General features: G+C 41.2%; 1 protein-coding gene across 1 annotated transcript in view; it reads right to left on the bottom strand.

The window, feature by feature from the left end:
* The window catches only part of tmem163a (transmembrane protein 163a), a 95985-nt gene that overhangs the window by 16990 nt on the left and 51818 nt on the right, over positions 1 to 27177 (bottom strand). The window contains exons 3-5 of the mRNA XM_074658200.1: positions 11430 to 11473; positions 7239 to 7330; positions 4073 to 4169 (exon numbers count right to left, since the gene is read on the bottom strand). Coding sequence (XP_074514301.1) covers positions 4073 to 4169; positions 7239 to 7330; positions 11430 to 11473 — 233 coding nt within the window. The remainder of the gene's footprint in view (positions 1 to 4072; positions 4170 to 7238; positions 7331 to 11429; positions 11474 to 27177) is intronic.

The raw sequence follows: 27177 nt of genomic DNA, 5'->3' as shown, positions 1-27177 counted from the left end.
AGAGAGGGAGTGTCAAAGAGACAGACAGTGGTAATAGGCTCTTGCTGGTGTCAGGAAGCTCCTCTGAGACCTCACACCCCCAGTTTCTATTAACATAATGGCACTGGAGCATCAAACACAGTCTGCAGAATCTCCGCTGCCCTCAACCTGCTTCTCTACCAGCTTCCAGTCTCTTGGCTTTTGATTTTTAGGTCAAAGGGGCCTCGATGACTCATATTTCCCACCATCAAACATGCACTTAAAAATTATCAAAACTACAACACACTTGGTTTGTCTGGTATGGATATTTATAGAGTCTCACATCAGAGTATTCATCCTTCCTTTAAATCTCATTGTATCCACATAAACGCCAACACTCTTTGTCTTTGTGTTTTCTCCTCACTATCTACTCTTAATCTAAAAGTTTCTCACTTTGTTGAATTTATTGTCAAAACTCTTTGGATACAGCAGTTATCATTTTTGCTGTATGAGTGTGTCAATTATAGCTTTTAGTATTCAGTTAATTGACTTACTAGGTGAATCCAATTGTTCATACAGAATGCGGGGTGAATGAAATAAAATCATAGGTTTACAAGAAAAAAAGTCAGAGTATTATGAGAATAAAGTCATAATATTATAAAGTAATAATTTTACGTGTTATTTTCTTTTTTTCTTGTAAAGTTATGACTTTATTCTCGTAACATTACGAATTTTTTCTGGTAAATTTATGACTTTATTCTGGAAATCTCAGATTTGTTTTCCCTCAATGTGGCCCTAAAACTCCATCATACATTTGCACTTTGGCCCTTACTGCATGAGACTTATATACTATATACTTAAGCTGTGTTACCTTCATCACAATGCTCAAATGTTTTGCGGCTGCAGAGAGATGGGGTTTTATTTTTCGGCCCAAAATGGCTCTTTTGATAGTAAAGGTTGCTGACCCCTGTCCTAGATAATACAGCTGCCCAGTGCACACTTCAAGAACATTAAAGTTATTCAATTTGAATAACAATTTTTAAAAAAAAGCTATGCATAGCATTAAGTAAAAAAAAAAATGCCTGCAACCAAGCTGTTCCTTAAAGGGACAGTTTGTAGGATTTGGTGGCATCTAGTGGTGTCGTTACAGATTGCAACCAACTGAGTACCCCTCCGCTCACCCTTCCCTTTCCAAGACTGCGGTAACGTGAGGCGCCGAGGCCATCCTACTTTAAGAGCAACGGAAGTCGGACAGGGGATGGCGCTACCACTGTTTTGCACTCTCGCGTTTACAGCAGTTCCACAAGCACATGTAGGAGAACTACGGTGGCCTTCAGGTAACGAAAAAACACTAAAGGTTCTCTCTAGAGCCAGTGTTTGGTTTGTCCGTTCTGGGCTACTGTAGAAACATGGCGGAGCACCACGGCCATGTAGTTGTGAAGGGGCGCATTCTAATCTAACAAAAACAGGTAAATAACAAAAATAAATGGTCTCATGCTGCATTTTACAGATGATGTAAAACAAAACTCAATACAGGTCAATATAACTGATACCGATCGGTTAAAAAATGCTTTGATCGGCCCCGATATCGATCTTTGAGATCGAATCGGGACATCCCTATTGGTAGTACCGCACCAAGAAACGTACACTAAAGAAAACAAGGAAGACTGCTAGCTGATGTCAACATGGATACAAACAATGCAGGTTTGAAAATATTTTAAAAAATCAGCTTTGCATATGGTTCATGAGGAAGGAAACAGTTTCAATTTGTTATGCCTCAAGTACAAGGATATTACATTTTCATGTCTTTACAAGAAAACTCCACAGGGTAAGGTACGCCCCCCTGACTTTGATAAAGGGCCCAATAGTCCCTCAAGTCTCAAATTTCCTCTCAGCTCAAGGCTGTTTGAAAATGTAAGTGTGAACTGTGTTGTGTTAAAAAAAAATCAACAGTGAAATTTGAATATATTTTGGGGATTGGGAGCATTGCTGGGCTCCATAACAAAATCAAGAAGTGCATCTTAGAGCTTTGAAACTAGGGGAACTTAAAGGGGGAACTATGAGTTTTTGGAGTGTAAAAATCGTGTTGACTTTAAAAAGAAAGTGTGTGTGTGTGTGCATGCATGTCTGTGTCGAAGAGAGAAAGGGAACAATAGTCAGGTGGAGGGAGACAGAAACTCTGACGTCAGAGCAGCTACAGCAGAGGGCTATAAAAAGATACCTCGCTCACAACAATGAATGATGTGTGTGCTTGCTCTGTGTGTGTACATGTACTGTATGTGTATGTATTGACTCAAATTGAGCACATATGGAACTCTTGTAAACGTTCAATCATTATGCCAGCTTGTGTGTGGTATGCATGTGAACATGTGTTCAAATAATGTTATATGTGCCATAAACTCCCACACACACACAAGCACCTGTGTTTGCCACTTTTCTTATGAACACATTGTTTAATATTGTTGGAAGAACAGCTATAAGAGCAGCTAATGACGCGTGTTCTTTTTCATAAAATACTGTGGAAAACCACAAAGCCCAAGGTGAGGTTTAAACTGCTGCACTGTCATGGCATTTGCAATCCCTGAAAACAACGTTTTAACCTTGAATTAAACAGCACTTAATGAATAAATAATCGCCGCCCTGAGGAGAACTGCCAAACGCAAAATGTTGCCCCCTGCAATCCAAAGCCATGAGGCATCACTTACGTAAACAGAAATCAGAGGATTCCCCCTTTTTAAATACATGTGATTTACAGTCTGATATTCAGTTTAAACAATTTACATTTAACACTATACTGATTTTACACATGCAATTCAGTTTACCTGTCACAAGGGGTACTACGCAGCCTGTGAAAACAGTTGTATGAGGTCTACTTATGCTCTGGAAGAGCGTGGTAAAGTTTGAAAAAATATTATATATTATGTTTTTGGTTGGGGCTTCACACTTAAAACTTAGAACAGAAAGCCAGTTTTAAAAACTTCAGGTGTGGAGATTGTGTGGGCATTTGGGAGAATGGGTGTAATGAAAAGCACTATTTAGTCGCATTATGGCAAGTGTAAATCTAGCCTTTTTGAAGGACGACCCATAGCAGGGGCGTCCCCGACTAAGAATTTACATAGTCGAATCTGATTGGTCAAGTCTTGCCTATCGGTGATTAACCGTTGAATCATGTTTTAGTTTTTTTTTCTTGCTCATTGATTCATATTGTCATTTGTGAAATTTGCTTCCATTTTCCACACCAGACAAAAGAGCTGAAACGCTCTTCTTCTTCTTCTTCATAAGAATTCATTTTATTATTGGATGTGTTCCATCCATTTTCCCCGGCCCTCCGCCATGAGGGGACAGCGCTGTTTATTGATTGTAGAGGGTGGTATGTAGGTGCGGCGCTGTCCAGAGTACTGAAACAAAAAAATATTTAGCGCTCCGCCAGTGCTACGTTCGTATGTGAGTGCTCTGATCAATAAATGTATTCTTTGACTTTGAAACAGTAGCTTAATGTTGTTGCCAAGATGCTGCTCCAATGGTCCCGCAAATTTGGATAGTGCAACTTAGTCCACATGGGGATTTATTCTCGCACACTAACGAGATTGATTGAAAGCACATGACTTCCTTTTCATCAACGGCAATAACAGTATTATTAATTAATTAATTAGAAACTATACTTAAATAGGCTATATATCATTATTTATTGGGAGGAACCAAGCATAATCAGATGTTCAGCATCCCCATTTGGCCTGAATGAAAGGATCCTTTTTTTCCGCCAGAGCGCCGATTATTTGCCGGAGTACCTGTTTTATTACAGATTATTTTATTGTTTATGAATCAATAAAGTTCTAAAAACAATAATCAAATAATAATTAAGATAACTTTAAGTATGGGCACGGGCAATTAAACTGGTGGTATTAAGCCTCTGTTTTGTAGTGAGACACACCACACCAATGCCAAGAATTACTACATAAATATCACACAGTTCTTGTGTTAGCATGGACCTGGATCTCTCCTTTACCTAAAATATTTTTCAAAACGAACAAAATTCCTACAAAGAGTGTGTGTGTGTGTGTGTGTGTGTGTGTGTGTGTGTGTGTGTGTGTGTGTGTGTGTGTGTGTGTCTTACCACTTCCGGGGGCACCCTAGTAGCCAGATCATGGATGGCCTTTCCAACGATGCACAAGGAGGAGAGAATGAACACAACCCCGAGAACTACACATGCTCTGCAGAGAGACGGACAGACAGACGGAGAGCAGAGTTTAAGGAGTTAGCTTCAGCGAGCGTGATCTATTTGCTAAATCTGCCATGAGGAAGCTAGGTGAAGAAGCCGCCTTGAGAGCAGTCACACTGTCACACTCCACAGTTCTTGGTTCTCTCTCTTGCATTTGAATCAGGATAAATTGTAATTTCTTTCCTGCTGCAGCAAAGACACAAACAAATGTTCAAAGTATCCTGACATAAACAGTTTGGAATGATACTGGCAGTGGCCTTAGGCAGTCTGACAAACAAGGAAAGGTTTTTACCAGCCTCTATGAAATATTAAAGGAACAGTTGAACAAAAAATAAACAAATTCAGTCATTAACAACTCCAAGGTAACAAACCACGATCTTTTCCTAAACTAAGTGGGTTTTTTGCCTAGCCCTAACCAACTCGATCTTCTCCTCAGCCTAAGTCATTTTATTGCCTAAATCTAAGGTAGTATTTTCATGTGATGACAGAAGTTTATTTTTGAAAAGTCTGTGTGCATGTTAGGAGCGTAAATTGAAACGTGTTGCTGGACATTCGTAGGAAAACAAATAAAGAAAGGATAGGAAGATACCATACGAACCGTTGTATGAGAATACACATGACACGGTGTCGACACAGTGCATGATGGATAATGTTATAGCAGAAACTGTTGTAATACTGAAAGACCTCTTTGGTCTGATTTGAGTGACAATACATGTATCTCATCTCAAAGCCAAGCAATTTCTGGATGTCAGAAGGCTGTTTACAGTGTATTTGGGGCACTGTGTGCTACCAGAATAAACAAGTTGCAGACTTCCATCAGAGCGCTCGAGGCGGCCCTTTATGATCTTTGTTAAATTAAATCAATACGGGGGATAATAAGTTTTTTTTTTGAGGGGTGGGGCTACAGGATGCTTGCATATGCATACTCCCCACTGGCAGCAATGGAATACAGTAAGATATTTGGTTATTCAACACCTCTCCATTGCTTGATGATTTACAGTCTCACTTCCTCTGACACATCTGCTGGACCCGAATCACAATACCTCTGTCCCATCTATCTCACTACCGAACAGAGAAGCAGTATCTGACAGGTGCAGTGAGGTGGTGTTCATCCTTTACTGATTCGGATGGTGGTCGGTCACAGCGGAACTGTCACAATTCACGATTCATATGTTTGAGAAATGCTCTTCTACAAGACGCACAAGAAAATTACTCAGTTTAGATTCAATCGCACTCCAGCTATTAAATGTGGTAAAATTGGCATGCATTAACAAGAAAACTGGTGCATCAACACGACTGCACATGGAACTGTACTTAAAATTACATTACATGTGAATGCAAAGGTCAAAAGTTAATGTCAGGCTATAAACAAACTACACCACGGTCGCATGAGCGCGAGTATACACAATAAGGCTGTAAAGGAGGACGAGTCGGCGTGATGACGTTTTGTAGTCTCATTTAGCCACTTGTTAGCAATCGCCTTTTTTAAGACATAAAAGCTTCAAAATTCACGAATGGGATATTTCAACCCGATATCACGCCAAAGCGTGGAATAGACCCACCTGTTCTCTTTAAACATCCACGCTCCCGTCTCTGTCTGTTTACAGCAGATAGGGCGCATATATGAAATGTCCCACTCTTAGTGTGTATGCATACATGTGTTGCGTGGGTTTGTAAATGTTTGACTACATATTAAGTACATAATAAGAAGTGAAGTGAAAATCTTTTGTATGTGCTCATGATTTTGTACATTCAGGTGTGTACTCTATGTGTGTGTGTGTGTGTGTGTGTGTGTGTGTGTTAACGAATGGTAGAGTGGCAGCTTGGTCTTTTATCCTCTGCGACTCCCGAGTGAAGCAGAGGTGCTGTTGTAAGACGAACGTCTCGGTGCCACATGACAGCCACTCAATGGGCTCAGCTTAGCTGCATTAACAGGTTTCTGTTTAGCCAGTGACATACTGTACAGTAATTGACCTTGTTCAATGAGGAATACATTGCTCCACTCCCTCTCAACCTCAAATGAAGAAATAGAGTTCCCTTAAAAAGTATTTAATCCGCCCAGCTGGGTATGCCCAACAAGACAAGACTGCACACCCTCAAAGGTACCAGCAGTACCAGCAATAAGACAATATCCCAATGGCTGAAAGCTCTGAGTTATTCAGCCATCCAACATGCCCCCTGAGTATTTTTATTTATTCATTTATTTTAAAATGACAGATATTTTATTTCTATCAGACAATATGGAAACACAATGGATTAAGTGTGGGCATGTAGACAATGCAATGCTTCGACCTTGCGAAAACACAAAACCTTTTTTTTCCCCCACCTTTTCTGTTTCTCAGCTTTCAGAATGAAACCGGTAAGTAGTTTATTTCTCAGAAGAATAAAGAGGTGGCACCAAGTCATTGTTTTGCAAGTCACAATTACGTCCCCCAATTCCCGAGTCAAGTCCCAAGTCCTAAACTTTGAGTTTTGAGTCCTAAACAAGTCATCATGTGCTCTTCTCCAAATGTAATTCCATTTTAGCAACAGAGTGATAAATTATATTCCATTTACAAAAAACATTAATGCTTTTTAATATTTGTTAAAACAAGTATGACTTAACTTAATCATAAAAAAAAAGATCTTGGAAATTAAGTGTCGACTTAATGGGAATGAATAGCGTTAACCTTAGTTGATTCAGGAAATGAAAGGAAATTAATTGATTTGTGGCACATTTTTTTAAATAACATACATTTTAATCTTTGGCTTGGGCCGTGTTCATAGTGGGCCGGGACTCACCGGTATGCCGTACTACGGTGTCTTTACCAGTGAAACCAAGCATTAAAGCCAACAATACTGAAAATAATACCATCTCTGACGTAAACATGTGACAGCATCAGAAAACATCGCAAAACTAGATCTGGTTGCATCTTTATAGAAATAATTAAAGATCGGTGATTTGTAGGAAACATGAACTCTGTCGCTTTAATGCAGGTGGAGAAGAGAAAGTTGCATCAGACCACATAGATTCATCATTAATCAAACGTTAATTGAACTCAGCACGCTGTTCGGTACTCACATATACTCTCTGTGTGCAGAGTGCACAGCTGCTGCATTGCTGTAGCGCCAGAGGACAATGAAAGATGACAGGACATCCAGCGTGGCATCGAACTTCAGCAGGAACAGAAACCCAGCAACCAAGGAAGAGAACAAAAAGGGTCTTAAATTGTGAGTTATTACAGTGGTTATGTCTAACTTATAACAATAGCTGCAGCATTGTAATGACAAAGAGCATGAAGCAAAAAGCAGCTTCATAAGTTGTTATATACAACCAAAATCGGTACACACAATATTCTGTATTAGTTTTCAAAATAACATGGCATATATTACATGATACAAGTATCAATGCTGCTGACATGCTTCTGAAAATACATACGCCACCACACTCAAATGTATCAAATGTGTTTTGGCATACAGTATGTTAGAAGTATCGCAATCTTATCTGTGGTGTTGGAAATAAAGATACAGCGTGACATTTCACCAGCACGATGAGGATTATCTCAAATTGAAAATAAAATAAAAATATAATATAACTTGGAAAGTACACTTTAAGGAAAAAGTCGCCACCTTTTATGTGGATGTACAATCAGTGTTGATGGTAAATGTAGTTGATTGAAGCAATAAATTCCTCAATGCGTGCTATATTCAGTTCTTCTTGCATCCGGCGCTGTCATTTGACGTGTCAGTGACGTAGTTGGATGTAAGGCTGCTATTTCAGCTTGGATTCCTAGTGTTCCATGCATGATCAAGATGCTGCTCAAAAACAGAACTTCCTAAACCTGTTGTCAGTTACATTGTTTAAATAAAGCAAAAAATGGAAAAAAAATTGGACTTCCTTGTTCTCTCTGCAAGTCGGCGCGATGACGTTTTGTAGTCTCATTTAGCCGCTTGTTAGCAACCGTCTTTTTTAAAGGTCACATATTATGCTCATTTCCAGGTTCATAGATGTATTTTAATGTTGCACTAGAACATGTTTACATGCTGCAATGTTCAAAAGAACCTTTATTCTTCTCATACTGCAGCCTGAGTCTGCCTGCCTCAGAGACTAATTCAGCCTCTGTCTGAAAACCACTGATTCACAGCCTGTCTCCTCCCACTCTGCTCTGATTGGTCAGCGTTTTCTGTCAATCAAACTTCCTCAACACCCTCCCCCTCCCTCCCGGAGAAGCTCTCGGGAGAGAGAGAGAGAGAGAGAGAGAGAGAGAGAGAGACACGAGTGGAGAGATAGCAGCTAGAATAGAGCTTATAAACCACTTTAAAGTTTATAAACCAGAAACTTCACCCAGCGCACGTTACCGGAGGAATCTGATCAGAAATCGGCGACACATGATGAACATCTGCGGTCCAGATTCCAGGTTTTCCTGACGGTTTCTCTCAGGTAAATAATACTATTTATAGCTCTGTTAGTTAACTCAGTGTTTACCTCATGCATCAACTCTGTAAACCGTAAACATACACTCTGCTTTACGTCTGTCTTTACAGATCCATCTGTGAGAAATGACCGACAGAATCATCCCAGAGGAGAGCAGACAGCTGTGGGCAGATGGCTCTGTTTACATGGAGATACAAAGCTAACCCGTTAGCATGTAGCTAAATGCTAACGGGTTAGCTACATGCTACCGCTATGACACGGTGTGTAAACACAGCGACCATCAGGGTGGAAAATAGAAGATGTGAAACAGTAGTCAGTTCATTATTTCTGCTAAAAGATAAATGTATGGAAGATCAGAGTAATGGTATATTATTTACAATAGTAGCTGTCTCTGTGTTACCATGACTACAGACCACCGGAGCTTAGCTTACCATAGTTTACCAGAGCTGAAGACTTTCTCCTGTACCATGTCATCATAACTAACTAACAGGTGAGATGATTACAAATGCTGTGAATAATTAATATTGTCATCTGTCAACTCAAATAAAGTTTGACTGTGAAACAGAAATGTGTTGTGTTGCTTACAAGTCACTATTTACTACCTGTACTCTGCTACATGCATGACATCAAATATATATAATATATAAATATCACCTGTTTAAACAGTGTAATTACATAAAGCCTTTGTGAAAGAACATGTTATATTTAGATGATGGGAGTACATGAAGCCTGTTCTGCTGGTTCTTGCAGACTTTGCTCAAGTTAGGTTGAGGAGGAGAGACAGTGACGCGCTGTGGGGCGGGGTCAGCTACTGAAGGTTCTCTCTGGTTTGACCAGGAAACCCTTACATGGCTTGCATTTCTCTAATGACGTCAGAAGAGAAGGAAAAAAAGCGATTTTTTTTTCTGCACCCATTTCCGGACAAACGGAGGAGGAGAAAAAGAGAGAGGATGGTCTTTTATGATACTATGGTGGCCTGTAGACACACTGGGGACAGATATTGATGTTTAAAAGACATGGAAAAGTGCATTTTGCATAATAGGTGACCTTTAAGACATATAAAGAATTCAAAATTCACGAATGGGATATTTCAATCCGATATCATGCCCAAGTGTGTAATAGACCCACCTGTACATGTTGGTGCCAAGTTTTGCATTGCAGAGACGTGAATATTACATGCCTGTAATAACATGCAGTACCAGCGGGGGGCAACAATGTTTAGGCAAGAAAACCACTTAGTTAGGATAAAGAAAAACGTCATGGTTGGGCTAAAATAAGTACGTAAACTAAGTAAAACACTACAAAACACGTGACAAAACGTTGTAACTTATAAAACACCTGTCTCGAACACCGGCCTCCTGGTTGAAAGTCCTGTGTTTGTTGGACCCACCCACCATAAGGTCTTTCTAAATCTTTTTATACTACGTCACTAGCTCGGAGCTTTGTACGGAGTACAGAAAAAACATGTGACAAACGTCATGTGACAACCCTCACGTCATAACACAAAACGTGACACCGACACGCTTCCGTCCGATGGACAGGCGGGTCTGTTACATGCTTTGCCGTGAGACTGGGCTGGATATTTACCCGCATATTTTATTATCATAGAACAAAATGTTAAAATTAAAATTTGTATTAAACACAGACCTCATTTCAGGCATCTAACTAAAAACTCATTAAAAAAAACATTGATTTCGAAACGAGGGAACCGGAAGTGTAAAAATGCGAACTCATTTCCGGGTTTTAGGACTCATTATACGGCCATCATTATACGGCCAAAGAAATGCAGCGAAGAGAGGCCAAGGCTGCGGCTGCATTAGTCGTGCAAGAGGATATGGCCGGCGAGGAACCTCCAGGCGTCAGAAGCTCATGCACAATGCATCCTGGTACACGTAGGCACTGCCGGCACGGCTCCACAAGCAGGAGAACTCGGTCAATACAGCACAGCACTGAGGAATCCATCGCTTCAATCGACTACATTTAGCATCAACACTGATTGAACGTCCACATAAAAGGTGGCAAATTTTCCTTTTAATAACGTTAACTTGAACAAAACAATATAAAGACACTTGATCTTATGGGCACTTCAGTTGTGTATCAATTCAGATGTCTTGGTGGTTTTAAAAGATCCAGTGAATGCTTTGATATGGTGTGAAACATACAGAAACTGCTTTAAAATGCATCGCATGACCGAGAGACTGCTGATGTTTTATTGCCGCAAGGGGAATCGATGTGATAACCATTATCAACATGACTCTGTGCTGCATTAGTCAGTAATCCTCTCTCAGAGAAGACTAATAAAGAAAGTCTTATCTGCATTGTCGTTTAACTTTCGAGTCACATAACGTACCTGTAAAAGCTAGAAAGGAAAATATCAACTTTCAACATAGCAGCTAAAGCTAGCGGCGATCAGCTGCTGTGATCTAACCCCTTGTTGTCTTCTTGCTACTTTAATAAAACAGCCATAGATAGCCAAGCACGTGCTAATTAAACCCAATCTTTCATAAAGAGAGAGAGCTAACACTGCAGATTATGGTTTATAATATTCTAATCACATTATGCTAATCACATTTTCCTTCACTGGCCTAGGGGTGTGGATGAATTAATTTTTACTTGGTAATTACACTCAAGAAGCTTGATTTTGGGGAAAGCCAGCAGACAGGTGTAGCACACGCAAAGGGCATTTTGACATTCAACCAGAGTTTCTCCTCCCTGTTACCTTGGAGACAAAGGGACCAATGACACTTTAGCAAAAGAATTCATTAATAAATCACAGAGACCAAAGTTATGACTAATTGATCAATGCAAATGGAGGGGGAGAAGGGAGGTGGAACTCACGGCAAATCCAAAGGCTGACGGGCTGTGTCTCATGAATGATACAGCTGTGGAGAGAGAGAGAGAGAGAGAGAGAGAGAGAGAGAGCGAACAGTTAGTATTGATTAATCTTTATTTCAGTAGTCAGTTTTATGCTGTAGTTATGTGACATTTTAAAATCATTTAGTTGAATAGAAGATACTATATTGATGCCATGTTTTCCCAGTTGCATTAATCATGCATACCTGTATGTTTATACCTGCACATACTGTACAATGCAATCATGTATAGGCTAATAAACACGATGTGTCTTGTATGCAGAAAAACACAAGTTAATGCAAAATTAAAAAAACAATAACATGATGAAAAATTACAGGATTATAAGTGTTTCAACTATATTTTCAGTTCCTTTATTGCTCCACTCTGATAGACAGGATGACAATGTTGAACATACATAAAAGATATTTTAAGAATATCAAGAGAAAACAATATCAACACCAGTGTGTATGCCAAACAAGGCAAATATTCAGTGGCGGCCGGCCAATAGAGGGCCACGGGGCCTGGCCCCACCCAACTTGAGCCACCAAAAAAAAAAAAAAAAAAATTATAAAATTATTAATTCTAAAAATTCTAAAAATTCTAAAAATTGTCAATATGTGTGTTTTTGACCTATGGAATATACCCGTAATATTTGTAAAATAGGATAACTGCGCCAAATATCTGCTTTCCTCCTTGAACTCTCTGCTAGTGCACCTCTCAGCTGCTCTGCTGCACGTGCACTTTCTGGGGCCAAATGGATTTGGCCCAAGGAAGGCGGGTCTAATAAGCAGTACAGCCAATCACTGATTAAAGATATATGATTACAAGCATAAATGACATACAATTCATCCAATCAGCGCCGTAAAAAAGACTTCCGGGAGGGCCAAACTGATTTGGCCCATGGTGTGCGCGCGCACGTTCACGTGTGTCTCTCTCTGTTCTCGTCAGGGCTCATGTCAGTTCTCGCGTGATCTTGTCTTCTCGTCTCTCGCTTCTCTCCACTTCTCTTCTCTCACAGCCCATTTTAACGGCATGACAATGGAACAGCCAAGCACTAGTATATTAACATACTGAATTGTATGAATAAGATGTCCTTATGTCAGTGTTGGAATAAATGATAAAAATGTAACTGCAAAGTAGTAATGCGTTTTTGATACCTTTTTTTGCATTGAATCGTACTAGGATGTTTGTTGAAATTGATTGGCCCTACCCAAAAAAAAATCCACCAGCCGCCACTGATATATATATATATATATTTTTTTTTTTTTTTTTTTTTGAGGTGAAAAAAACGTTAAATATGTGATCTTTTTTGGGGGGGTTAATAATTCATATCGGGAGTTCACTTGTGTAACGGTATATGCCATCAACGTTCAAAAAACAAAATCTTTTTTTTTTATGTATACCGCACAGGATTGCTTTTCTTACATGACCTAGATAATCATTTAAATCTGCATGCATTGATTTTGGCCACTTGGTGACAGCACAACAACCCGTAAACACACCATTGACATATTATCATCTTGCGCTGATATGAGTAACGTGTTAGCAAACAGCTGCTTATTTTATCCCATTCTCACTCCCAACTCGTCAAATACTTGGTCATTGCCCCTCGGCATCTGATACCGACGCACGGAGGCACACTTTAATTCCAACGTAAACCCACCCGCGGCATTGCTAGACGCTCAGAGCAACACTGATGTAATAAAGTGCAAGATAGTTCACGTTGGGCGGGAGGGAGGGGAGGTGGATGTGTTCAACAAACACAAGACTTTCATCCAGGAGACCGCTGTTCATGTCTCGCCCCCCCCCCCCCCCCCCATTCTCCACCTCATATGGAGTTTCAGGCTGTATATACTACAGCGCCCTACAGCGCCTGACTTCCACTTTTGTATCCTGTGATAATTATTATGAATGCTAGACGTTGCTGTCATCTTCTTTTATTCCTTCTTTCGGTGATTGCTCATGTGAATCGATAAAACCTACTAGTGGGTGTAGCAGGTCCCTTCTGACCCACATCTATGGGGCTTATAACCACTGATAACGCCCATTTAATGACCTAATAATAATCTAATCGGCTGTACGGAGAAACATCAGTTCATTCGTGTTTTGTTCATTCACTGTTTAGCTCTAGTTTGGTCCCCACCAACTCCCTTTTTAGCAGCTAAATGCTCCACCATGTTCGCACGTTAGTTGCTTGTTTGTCTGCTGTTTGGTGCTGTGCAAGTGAGTTTATCAGAGAGTTTTTCTTGAAAACAAAAAACAAACAAGGTGGATGAGTGCAGTGAACCGAAATAGTAAAGTTGCGGTCCGTCAAACAAAAAACAATGAGCTGAAAGATGCTAAATCACTCCATAGAGCTGAGGGGAGCTGCAGGGTTGGGTAATGATTCTCTTTAAGTTCATAGTAGGGACACCTTCCTCATTACCCGTACAGTAGTCATTTGATCAATTGTTATAGAGGACATATTCTGCTTATTTTCAGCAGCATACTTGTATTTTGGGTTTCTACTAGAACATGTTTACATGCTTTTAATGTTAAAAAAACACTGTATTTTTCTCGTACTGTCTGTGCTACAGCACCTCTTTTCACCCTCTGTCTGAAACGCTCCGTTTGAGCTCCAGCACGACTCCCCTCCCGAAAAGCTCAGTCTGCTCTGATTGGTCAGCTGGTCCACTGTTGTGATTGGTCAAATGAACCAAACTCTCCGGACTCCGCACCAGCTCCCTCCACTCTAACTAGCTTTGATTGAGGGGCGTGCCAAACTAGCTGCTAGGTAGATGTTATACAAATGTGTAACTTGGTGACATCACCACGTTACAGAAGAAAAAGGTGGGACTTCAATCAGGCAATTCAGAAGCAGTGTTTCTGTGGGGGAGAGTAACTCCCTTTAGCGTGGACTTTGGGCTTTTGTAACTTTGCAGACCTTTTACATGCACAAAAAACTAAAGGAAAGGGCAAAAGCATAAAAGCATAATAGGTCCTCCTTAAATAAGAACCTTTTGAAGGCTCCATTTAAGCCTGGCTGGATGCATGAAGGTTTCCTGAACGGGTTGGAGGGTATTTTAGCTGCATTAATTGCAGTCCTTGTCTAGCACACCTGTGCTGTTTTTTGCCCTTCTGTCTGTCCTTGTGTTACTCTCTCTCTCTTTCTCCCTCTCCCTCTGTGTTTTCAGGACAGGGTCTCGGGGGACAGCATATCGGCAGTTAAATCACCATGGTAACAGGAGATTTGAGGCCAAGCTAGGAGTTGGTTTGAACTACAGAGAGCTTTCATCTTCTTCCTCTCTTCCCCCCCCTCTTCCTTCTTTGTCTTTGTCGCCTTCCCACTCTTTTTCTCTCAAACTCTCAGATTCTGATTTCCTTTGACACATTTATCTCCTTCTGTCTTTCCCTTCCTCCTCCTCCTCCTATCTCGGAGTCTCTTGTCGCATCTTTGAGTGGTGGCCTTTTTTTTCTTTTATTCATTCTGGTTAGAGCTCACTGATCCACAGACATGGAGTGACGTTGCATTCTTGCCAGGCATTAATACATATTTAAACATTTCATTTCTTACGATGCATCACTTCTTCAGCCTGAACTACAGTCACATGAAAAGGGGCAGCACAATAGATATAAGAAAGGTGGAAAAGAGCAGAAAAAAAGAAAGTAGGAAAGGAGGAATTTAAGAGTGGAGAGGGCAGTCCCAGACAGACCCCTGATACAAGGCAGATGGTACTAGTCAGCCTGGGAGTGTAACACATGACTGCCCACACACACTCACACACATATGCTGTCCCTCTGTCTCGCTCTGTCTCGGAGACTGTCACGCAGAGTCTCCCTCCTCTCTGTCTTAACGCCACCTCTTTCTCGATTGTCTTCTCTCTCACGTACAAACTCTCTCTCTCTCTCTCTCTCACACACAGGGTTGAGCTGGATCTCCAAATGCTGCACCAGGCCTCCGACCCATCTGGAGAGCCCAGAGCCAAACTGAGAGTGTGAGTGCTTTTACAATGATTTCAAGAATGCAGGGTGATGAGCTGAAATCACATGCTAAAACAGCTTATATGTCTATCAATACCATGAATGCACCGTGAGACTATATAATAATTATAAAAAAAATGAGCAGTTAAAAGCTCTAAAGCCATGCTTTAGTCACATGAGAGTACAAGCATAGGGAAGGATATTTACAGTTTTGAGGTGAACTGTCTGCGTGAGATCATTTCATCAGTTAAAGATATCCTCTTTTCAAGATGGTTCGGGCATGATTCGAGATATGTTGCACATGTCAACGGAGGCACAGTATGTTATATATATACATATATACGAAATGGTAGACAGACGTCAGGGCTTGACTCTTGAATATTGTGAGTCATCAGGTCTGGCATAAAAAGAGACACTGGCTCTTCATGTACTGGCCAATAGGGAGCCAATAGGGTCCCCTGACCCTCCTCCTAGGCGGATGACATGTATTGACCCAATCAGAAAGACCAAGTAAATCACACACCCACACATGCAAACAGATGTGTGTGAGTGTTTGAGTGCATGTGTGTGTGCAGCTGCAGGCGAGTAGGCTATATGTGGATGCTGTCGTTCCTAAAAGGTGTACGAACTATTTTCTTGTCCTCAGTGTCTAAAGCCTGGGACACACCGGGAACGACAGGAGCGCGTGGCGGCTGCTTTACCTGCTGTTTTTTATTTCAGCGTCCGTGTTAACAGGTTAGAGCAGCCACACTGCTGCGTGACGTCTCACGTCTCACGCACGTCTCACGCACATCACACGCGCGTCTCAGCTGCGTCTCTTCTAGAGAATCTCGTCTCGCCTATTTTTGCCGCGTGCCGCGCACGTTTCACAGCAACAACAGACAGTGAAAGTGATCTATTGACAGTATATTGACATAATACCAGCTACATTACTACAGTTTCGATGTCTATCTGTAGAAAATGTTACAGAGATGAAAATCAAGTAAAGACTTTTTTTTAAATCAACACTTCCTTCTTTCATTTCAAATTAAAAGTCCTTAAGCGTTTTTTCTGTGGACAGAATTCCTTCGTTTGTTAACACAAGGCTTTTATTCTGAAATATGTGCTGGACAGTGATGTAGAACATGCAGTGACTTGGAGAGCTCCATGAATGAATATAGTACAGAATTTTAATTGTCAATTATTACTATTATTTACAAATTACCACACGTTTCTTAACCTTTCTCTGTCTAAAATAAATATAAATTATATTTATAATGAAATTAAATGGCCATTAAAAGGCAAACTCTATGTAGAAAGAAAGGGCTGACAGCAGCAGCTGCAGCAGCAGAAACGCAGCTGCTGCTGTGAACACCCAACGCGTGAATCACGCAGTCATCACGCCATGCAACCGCCACGCGCTCCTGACGATTCCTGTGTGTCCCAGGCGTAACTAGTTGGCCACCCATGCTCTACAGATCTGCCTTTGACAACCATAATCCCACCCTGGTGAGAGTAAGTAGCTCAGTGCTTTGTTCAGAATTCAACAATTGCTAGTTGTCAGAAGAGTCAAACTGATACTTTCTTGAATTCAAAGCCATAATATGTGATAGAAAAGTAAACTAAAAGGTCTCTCTTTTCTTTCTTTCTTTCTTTCTTTCTTTCTTCAAGCTTACATCTGAGCCCATATATCCAGTGATATAGAGGTTGTGACCTTGATGATAATTGGCTCTTGGATCTAAAAGCCTCTGTGTGTGTGTGTGTGTGTGTGTGTGCGTGTGTGTGTGTGTGTGTGTGTGTGTGTGTGTGTGTGTGTGTGTGTGTGTGTGTGTGTGTGCGTGCGTTTGTGTGTGTTTGCGTGTGTGTGTGTGTGTGTGTGTGTGTGTGTGACCGTCTACATTCCAAGAAAGCCTCTGAGTTCAGAGCTCAACCCTGCTGTCTGAGCACCACTGACCCATAAACTGCCATGGGTTTAGTCTAGATTTGTGAGGCTTTTTTTAATCCGGTATAAAGCCCACCTCAAGAACACATACAACTCCAAGTTATGCCTAATTAACATATTGATTATAGGCAGATATCATCTGACTCCTAATGTTGAGTTAGTAGAATATTTATTTCCTTTATTTACTGAGAGAAATTTCACTCTTGACATGGTTTACTATAAGTTCTAAACTTGTGACTACAGTATGCCTGTGATCAGGGAAAACCATGTCATCGTTTTGCAACTTCAAAGCCATGTGTAACATTTTCTCATAATACTGTTGTACTTTAAAGTGGATCGTACTATAATACAGACTCACCATTACTAGAAAATTAGTTGTAGTGATTAGATATAGCGATTTGTTCCAAAATCAAACAGCTCCCACTGAAACGGTTGCATATTCAGAAACAAGAATAATTACGCAAAACTCTTTAAAGGAATACTTCCCTCATTTGTATATAAATTACTCACCCCGTGTTACCTTGAATTCTTGAAGAAAACTTTTGTTTTTCTCGCATGCCTCCATGGCAAACAGAGAATCCAGAAATGGCCGAAATTCTTAAAGGTCCCATATTCCCCATATTCCCTAAGAGTACATATTTGCATGTAAATGTCCTCAGGACTGGACCCTTATTATGCCTGAGAAATTTGGGGCAGATCGGACTATGTACAGTGGAGTTACAACAACTTCCTGTTTCATGGTGAATGGCTCAAAATGGCCACCACGCCACGGTCAGGTCGTTCAGTGAAAACTCACCATTTGAATAACTTTTCACCGTTAAAGGGACTGTTTGTAACTTCTTACACGTATAAATCACCCAGGTCGGTGTCCCATGCGCGCTCGCGTGTGGCTACGCTGTTCAGACTCAGACTCCAACACAAACTACACGGAAGCACCAAAACCACAAAGTTCTATCTAGTGAAGCCCGTCTTGCAAAACAGTGTTGGCCACGGACAGAGGACGCGGGGGAGACCGTAGATTTGGTCTCCAGGGCTGGAGTCTCTGCTGTACTCTGCTCCTCTGCTCTTCTGCCTGCCTTCACTCAGCTCGCTCCACCTCACGTGTATTCACGCACACTCCACCCTGCAGAAGAGTTAGTTTAGTTCTGAGAATATCTAGTGAATGTACAGTGGACGTTTGTGCAGAAATAAATGCTGCAGCTCCTCCAGACCAACAGAGGTTTTCCCTGTCTTGTGAAGTGACGGGTCTCCGCAGAGAGAAACGTTATCGTCTCCGACCGGGTGCCGGTGTCTCCCTCCGACCGCGGTCGGGAGGCTGAAACAGGAAAAGCCAACACTAGCAGTGTGTTCCAATCCGCGTACTTCTGTACTTACACTTACTACTTTGAGTGCATAAGTGCGTTCACACTGAGAAGTACAGCAAAATGCAGTGCACTCAAAGTACCCGGATGTTGTACTCAAAACGGTCAAATCGTTGAGTGTGGAACGCTGGACACTTTCCACACTCAACTGTCGCCATCTTGGCGACGTAGCGGAAGGGGCGGAGCCACGACCACTATTCGAACATACGTAGATAACAGAATAAAACAATACAATACGTAAACATACCGGTGCATTTTCAGCCAACAGGAGGACACATCGTAGGCCTAGGCGACAACGTTGGAAACGTTATTTCCACTCTGCTTTAATTTTTTTCAGAAGATATTTTGGCGGGTAGCAAGCCGCGGTCAAATGTTGCAATCGTCATTTCCGGTCAGTGCGCCGCAGAGTATTCCATTTGAGACGACCCTACCCCGCTGAAATTTACGCACTACTCAAGTTAGTACAGAGTGCACAATGTGCACTACATTGAAGTGTACTTCTGGAAGTACGTGGATTGGAACACACTGTGATTAATGGAGAGACTTTCGTCTGGTCAGCTAACATTACTGCCAAGCAGGTGAAATATAGAGTGATATTGTGGTTTTAGCTGACGTGTGTCACCTCACTGTTTTGAGCGATGCTCATTCACGTCTTTGTAGAACAAGCAAGCGCGAGCCAGATGCTGACTTTCGTTGACTTAACGGCCACAGGTGTCGCTGTTAACAAGCATTTCTGATTCTTACAAACAGTCCCTTTAAGGTCTTAAGATGGTCCTGACCAAATTTCAAGTTGATCTGATTAAACCTGTCGGAGGAGTTCATTAAAGTACACGCCCTATAAAACGCTCAAAATGGACAACAATCGCACATTAAATTCAAAATGGCTGACTTCCTGTTTAGTTTTGGGCATACCTCCCAGAGGCTTTTTTGTGTGTCTCCACATGTTACATCTGTCTGCCAAATTTCATACATGTAGGTGAAACCGGAGCAAGGGGCTCAATTTTTCCAACTGTCTAGGGGGCGCTAGCGAGTCATTTTGCAACACCCAAGCCTGAGACCCATAAAATATCAAATTTTTCACCGCGTCTGATAAGTGTGCCAAGTTTAACAACTTTTTGAGCATGCTAAATTCCTCAAAAAGGCAATTAATTTCATGAATAATAATAATAATCCCTACAGTCTCAATAGGGCCTTCGCTGGCCCGACGTTGACGGTACTCGGGCCCTAATTATTTACCGGAAAAGGGCAAAGAAGATAAAATAGACTAGTTGAAAATAGAAAATGTATAGAAAATCCGGGTAAAATCTGTCAATGGGAGACTGTTTCCTCTGAATTCCTCATTGTGTAATAAATGGTCTATATGACCCTCTACCTTCAAAAGCGATGCAGTGAGTCAGCTTGAATGTTAATCAACACTTTCACTGAGGAAGAACTTTGTGCACAGATATACACACACACACACACACACACACACACTGCAATGTTCAAAATGTATTCAGTTCCCAAAAGAACAGATGTCCTCTCTCTGTGTCTCTGTCATAAGTCTAGAAACTCATTAGGGAAGTGTTTAAGACCCCTCAGCTTCATCACCTTGAGCCTATTTCCACCGTCTTCCCTCATTTAAACACGGAGTATTCAAAAATCACAGTTAAGTTTTTGTGTGTGTGTGTGTGGTCATCGGGCCAAATACACAGTGTTCTTCTCTTGCTTCCTACTAATTTGAAAATAGTGTTTTTTTTCTTCTCCCGGCAGCCATTCATTTTTTCCAGTTTGTGCTCTCAGGCTCATTTCGATGTGCCAGCCGTCTGTGTGGTTACCGCCTGCCAGCAAATCGATGCCTCTCTCGGGGAGAGCAGACACTGTTCGGCGCAACATCCTTTTGGGTTGTTAGTTAATCAGGGAGGCAAGTGTGCGTGACCACTGCTAACAAGACTGGGGAAACAGTAGAGAAAGGGAGAGGAGGAGACGGATGAGGAGGAGGAAACGGGAGTGGTAGAGGGAGGAAAAAGAAGAGGGCAGCGGGAGACAAAGGAGATGGAAGAGGAAGGATGAGGATGAGGAGAAGCAGAACTAGGAAGAGAGGAGGAAAGAAGTGAATGTGATGATCAAGGAGGGGTTGGAGGAGTAGAGGAGAGAGAGACAGGAGGAGCAAGAAATGAAGTGAAAAACACTTGAATAGTGTGTCTGTGTGTGTATCTCCAAATAACGTGGTTCTTTAGGAAAACACTAATCCTAACCCTTGTAAGCCGATTACACCAGTTTATGTCCATCAAACATGTGTCTTTTTGGTCTATTTCTAGGAATCTCTTCTACTCTAAGTTCCCGTAGTCCAACTCAAATGTCCTGCAAATACCTGCATAGCAATGGTTAAGACTTGGCAGCAGTAAAACCCTAATTATCAGTGAGTTATGCAAGAACCGGGGCTAGCGCCAACACTTAACACCCATCCTCTCTCTCTAGCTCTCTCGCTCTCTCTCTCTCCGTCTCTCTCTCTCTCTCTCTGTCTCTCTCCTCAGTGTTCACTTGGCACTGATTATAAGCAGAAGATAGATGAAGCAGCATCGGATCGGACATTAATTCCTAACCAGACTTTGAACCGTTGTGGGTGTTGAGGACCTGCGTGCAAGATAACGTACCAGCATTTTTAATACTTACAACATCGGTATCAATAGCTCTTGAGTTAGTCTGTCCTCTGCTTGAGACGATGTGCATATTGTAGGCTACACCCCATATATTTGACATAATACCTTATGTCACCCAAAATTCAATCCAAAAGCTATTCAAAAGTGACCATAATCATTGTCAATCAAGTTAATTTTATTACCAATGTTGGTAACACTTTATAATAACCATCATTAATAAATGGCAAATTGATAGTTAATTAAAATTAGTTAATATTTTACTGTGAACAAACAATGAAAGGACAATTAATAGTAATTAGTAATTATTACTAATACTATAATTTATGTTATTTTATTATTAGTTTTGTTTCATATGAAATAATTAGTTTATAAATTGTCCTGACAGTCCATGGAGAGGAAGAAAAAAGCTGTAGATGACGGGACGGTGAAGGACAACGTAGTGTAACGTTAAACGAACACAACAAGGCTGCTGAATGAGAGAGGCATCCGCCGTTACGTTACATAGAAACAAACCGCGTTAATAATAAGCCGACCACCTCACGGTACTGCCAGCTGTATGCGCGTCTGTTTTTAAAGCTTGTTTGCACGTTTTCTATTTACAACGTTACCATTTTTTACTTTTTATCTTTCCAAATTAATATGCTAAAAGATCCATCTGTCGTCTGTTCAATCTGTCATAGAGTTACCCAGTCCCAGTTCATTACATTATCAAGCAATTAGCAAACTAAATGAAATATAGTCTCATTTTATTATGTTTGGACAAGCTCTTACATTATCCAACAGTTGCCACATTTAGAAACTTTAGTAGGTCTACTATATGAAGCAAATCTTTGTTGGGATGGTGGAGTGAGAGAAATATACACTTCAGTCTTCAGAAGTTTCTAATCCTTTTGTAAATGTAGCCTATATTATCATATTAGATAGCACAATGTAGTCTAATATATGATAAATGAGTACTGTAGATAGATGTAGATGTTGTCTGTATATTTTTGCATACATTACAGCTCCACACATACAACATAGTTGAACATTTTATAAAGCTAAAAATGCCTTGTGTACTATATTTACACTGTATCCCAAAAACATGCATCATTCTGTGACATTTTACATTTTTACACACATTGATGATGCCACGATCATCTCCTCTCTCTGTAATCCTCCCTGCCCATTTGTAACACCTGAGCTAACTGGTATGCTTTACTCCCGGGTTGTGACCCAGGTCGTATCTGAATTGTCCTGACCAGGGTTCAACACGGGTTGACTGCTTTGGTTTGAATTTACAAAAGGAGGGTTAAACCCGGATCAGATAACCTTGGTCCAGCCTTGGTCACTGGTGTGAAAGGGGTATAAGACAGCTACGGTTTTTCAACAACTACAACTGCTCCAGATGTAAAACAAAAGTAATGTCACTGAAAGTACAAATGTGTTAAATCTCACTAAGGATAGCAGCCAAAATCCACACTGATAAAACTGGGCTCATGCTTGTGTCTTTGTCCAATTGTCCAACAGTCTCTACACTGGCTGCTTTCCAGAACCGCCCCGTCAAAACACCCATGCTGTTGACTGTATGAAAAAAAAAAGTCCATATCGAATTAGTAGAATCATTTGCAGCCAAACAGAAACGTAATTACGTCCTCCTCTCTGTTCCTCAAGGGCAAGAGCTCAATTCAGGGATGTGAAATTCAATTACATCACAAGGAGGAAAGGAATAACCTGGGAGACAAGGGAATGAGGAGGAGAGAGAGAGACATAAAAAGAGGCAGAGAGGGCAACAGATGGACAGACAAAACAGAGCGAGACAGGGAGGCAGTGTGGGTGAGAGGGCAGCAGGGACAGACAGAGGTTGGTATGAAGTGAGAGAAAGAAAGACAGAAAAAGAGAGAGAGAAGACCTGAGAGAGGTTGCAGGAGCCACTCTCACGCTGCCAATCAGTGACCCTCTGAGCTTCCAATCTAATCGAGGAAGACTCATCTGTGTTAGTGCTCTGGAAAAAAAAAATTTCTCCCAATAGACACATTTATTGAAGTTGAGGAAAACCACTTAATGGTCCCAAGATGAGGCGAGGGATTCAAAAGTGTTTGAAGAATTAGTGGTGTGGTTCAAAAGCAGTTCATTATATTTCTACGCTATGTGGTGATGGTAGGGCTGGTAAGGAAAAGGCCAGAGAGAGGAGTTAGAGAGCTGGATAGAGGGAGGGAGGAAGGGAGAGGAGAGGTTCAGAGACTGGAGGAAGGGGAATGAAAGGAGGAGAGCAGACAGTGAGGAGAAATTATGCATCATTAATGCCGGACTAAACAAGATTTTTATGCAAATACACCTGTCGGGCTGAAATTGTGCAGCAGGGTTGGAATGGAAAAGAACGTCCCATTGGCACAAGAAAAGACACTGTAGGTTACAAGTCTTCAGAAATGTAATTCTGGCCGGCTCGCGTTTTCTATGAACATAATGAAGAAATGTATCTAGCAAGGTGCAAAAATGTTGATACTGAACATATCTGTAAATTGTTCACTGACTTTGTCTTTCATTTGTTTTCTGTAGGGCGGTCAAAGTTAACTCGATAACGCGTTATGCAAATTTGTTTTGACGCCATTAATTTCTATAACACATTAATGCAACTTGTGATTTTTAGGTTGTAGCGGGCTCAGTTTTACAGCTAAAGTGGAGATACAGACATCATATGAAACTAGAAACCATAAGGAATACATTGGAACCAAGTCATAGTAGATTGTTGCAAAGGAGGCTAAATAACGCTCCAAAATTATGCTAAATTTTGGTGAGGAAAAACATGACCATTTTCAAAGAGAGTGTTAAGGTTAGGCGTTGATCTTGAATATTTAAGGTTAGGCATTGAACAAGGAATAGTTAAGGTTAGGAGAGGTCTTCAGGCAGCGAGTCTGGCGAGAGTTTTGCAAGTTTTTGCAGATCTCAGATCAGATTTTGCAGTTTGCGGGCTCCCTTTCTAGACACGTCCAATGCAAACCCCGCACTCTGGTGTTAAAAGTCCTGCTTTGCATGCCCATAATCCACCAATCCCTGTGACTCTGTTGTGGTTTATAAATGTCGTGCTTAATGTGCAGCAATTACGTTTTGCATCACGACGTAATTAGGAAAACAATTCCGTAATATTTAAACATAATTTCTAGGAGACACGATTGAATATAAACGGGGAGTATTTGTCTATACAAACCCATTACCAAATGCATGTGTGTGTGTGTCTGTGTGTGTGTGTGTGTGTGTGTGTGTGTGTCTGTGTGTGCGTGTGTGTGTGTATTACCCACATTGTGGGGACATGAACCTGTTAACACAGTCACATTGTGGGGACTTGGGGCTTAGGGTCCCCTTGGGACATTAGGGTTAGGGTAAGGTTAGGTTTAGGTTAAAGTTAGGGTAAGTCTCCAGGAAATGAATATAAGGTCAATGTAATGTCCTCAAAAGTCATGAAAACATGACTGTGTGTGTGTGTCTTAAATTGCTGGTTGCTGTCCACTGGGGCATAGAGTAAAACAAAGGCCCCTCAGGACGTTGCTTCCTCATTAATTAGTGGCTCTAAATGGGCATACACTGCCTCCGATGACCACACACACACACACACACACACACACACACAAAGCAACAAGCACACAACACCATGAAGCGAAAAAGCACAAACTATATTGCATGCAATCACAAAACGCACATCTGAGCACATGTAAATACTGCGAGGTATAACCCACACCAACACACACACATATAATCCTTGCCCCCTCAGCAGACACATCCGACATGGCTGCGGCCGTTTGCTGCAAAATATTGTGTTTAATAATTCAGGACCTACTGCTCAGCTCTGCACCGCGCCTCGCCTCGCACTCTGGCTGAGTTCACCCTGCGGAAACCCCTACTGGGATGCTTCCTCTCTCCATTCCTGCCCCTCCTCCTCCTCTTCCTTCCTCCTTTTTTTTAACCTCCATTTTTTCGTCTGTCCTCCTTTCCCTCTCCATCCCCTGTGGATGGCCCTCTTGGTCCCTTCTGTCTGAGATTCATGCCCTTTCTTTTCTGTCCCTCTAGCTCAGGCTCTCTGTCCTCTCTGCTGCAGTTGTCTTCATCCTCTAATCCGTCTCCCTCCTTCATCCTACTTCTGTTTTACCGTTAATCATCCTTCCTCTCTTTGCTCTCTCCTACCCCTCCCTATCTATTTCCATCACTTTCATTTTGCTCCTCTCCTCTGTTTCCTCTTCTTTCCCTTCGCCCCTATATTCCTAACCCCCCCTTGCTGTGGTACGTCCTTCCCTGGGCTCCCTCACTCCTTTGCTCCGTCAGCCCTCTCCCCCTCACAGTAGACCAGCAGTATTGATTTGTAGCAGGGCAGTCGATGGGCACACAGCAAGGGAGATGCCATCTGCGGGCAGCTTGGCACTGGGGACTCACTAGGGCCGGTGCGGAGTCTTAAGCTAGGACGAGCACACGGCTGACTGAACTAATGCTTCCTAGACACCTGCAGGTTTTAAAGAGCTCCATTCTGGAAAACGTTTTAACAGCTTAAGAAACTTCCAGTTGTGTTGAAGGATTTCTTTCGAAATCAGAATCGATGTAAGGAGTAGTCTATCCTGCTCCAATATCAAGAGAGATGTGTCATCGTGGACACTAATGTGTTTGCTGAAGTGATAATAAGATAAGACTTTCAAAATAATTCTTCACAATTAGGCAGGAATTATGGTTCAGCAAAAACCCGACAGAGTCATGAATGGTTTATGTCGGTGTAAAAGACATTTCAACTGACTGACTATTCATTTTCTGTTAATGTCCTCACAGCAGGGAGAATTAGTGTGATGTAGTTGGCTAAAGGACATCTTATTATTATGAGGGAATTCATTAGCAGCACACTAAATAAGCCTCTGAAGGTCTCCACTGCTGTTGCAGTGCTCTCAGCTACATCACCGTGACAAGCCAGAGTTGTAGTTTCTATCACAATTTGATGAATGGATTGTGTGACCGGGTGATTCGTCTGAAGGATAATATAATAAAAATGTCTGTGGTTTATTTGAGCTGGTTTCAATAGCAATTTACACACTTAGGATCCAGTCTTTTAATTTAATGACAGGAAAAAGTATTCTCATACAATGTTTTGTATATCTTACAAAAAAGTTATTCCTCCTTTTTCATTCATTTTCCTACGAATGTCCGGCAACACGTGTCAGTTTCCGCTCATTACATGCATACAGTCTTTTCAAAATAAACTTCCGTCTTCACAGGAAACAACTTCCGGTTTAGGCAACAAAACTACTTAGTTAGGCTTAGGAAAAGATTGACTTGGTTAGGTTTAGGTTACAAAACTACTTAGTTAGGTTTAGGAAAGATTGACTTGGTTAGATTTAGGTTACAAAACTACTTAGTTAGGCTTAGGAAAGATTGACTTGGTTAGATTTAGGTTACAAAACTACTTAGTTAGGTTTAGGAAAGATTGACTTGGTTAGATTTAGGTTACAAAACTACTTAGTTAGGTTTAGGAAAGATTGACTTGGTTAGATTTAGGTTACAAAACTACTTAGTTAGGCTTAGGAAAAGATTGATTTGGTTAGATTTAGGTTACAAAACTACTTAGTTAGGCTTAGGAAAAGATTGACTTGCTTAGGTTTAGGTTACAAAACTACTTAGTTAGGTTTACGAAAAGATTGACTTGCTTAGGTTTAGGTTACAAAACTACTTAGTTAGGCTTAGGAAAGATTGACTTGGTTAGATTTAGGTTACAAAACTACTTAGTTAGGTTTAGGAAAGATTGACTTGGTTAGATTTAGGTTACAAAACTACTTAGTTAGGCATAGGAAAAGATTGACTTGGTTAGGGTTAGGCAACAAAACTACTTAGTGCAACAA

This window comes from Sebastes fasciatus, chromosome 14 (assembly GCF_043250625.1).
Source record: "Sebastes fasciatus isolate fSebFas1 chromosome 14, fSebFas1.pri, whole genome shotgun sequence".
NCBI classification, from domain to species: domain Eukaryota; kingdom Metazoa; phylum Chordata; class Actinopteri; order Perciformes; family Sebastidae; genus Sebastes; species Sebastes fasciatus.
The sequence above is the reverse complement of the archived record's forward strand: the minus strand, read 5'-3'. Positions and strand labels throughout refer to the sequence as shown.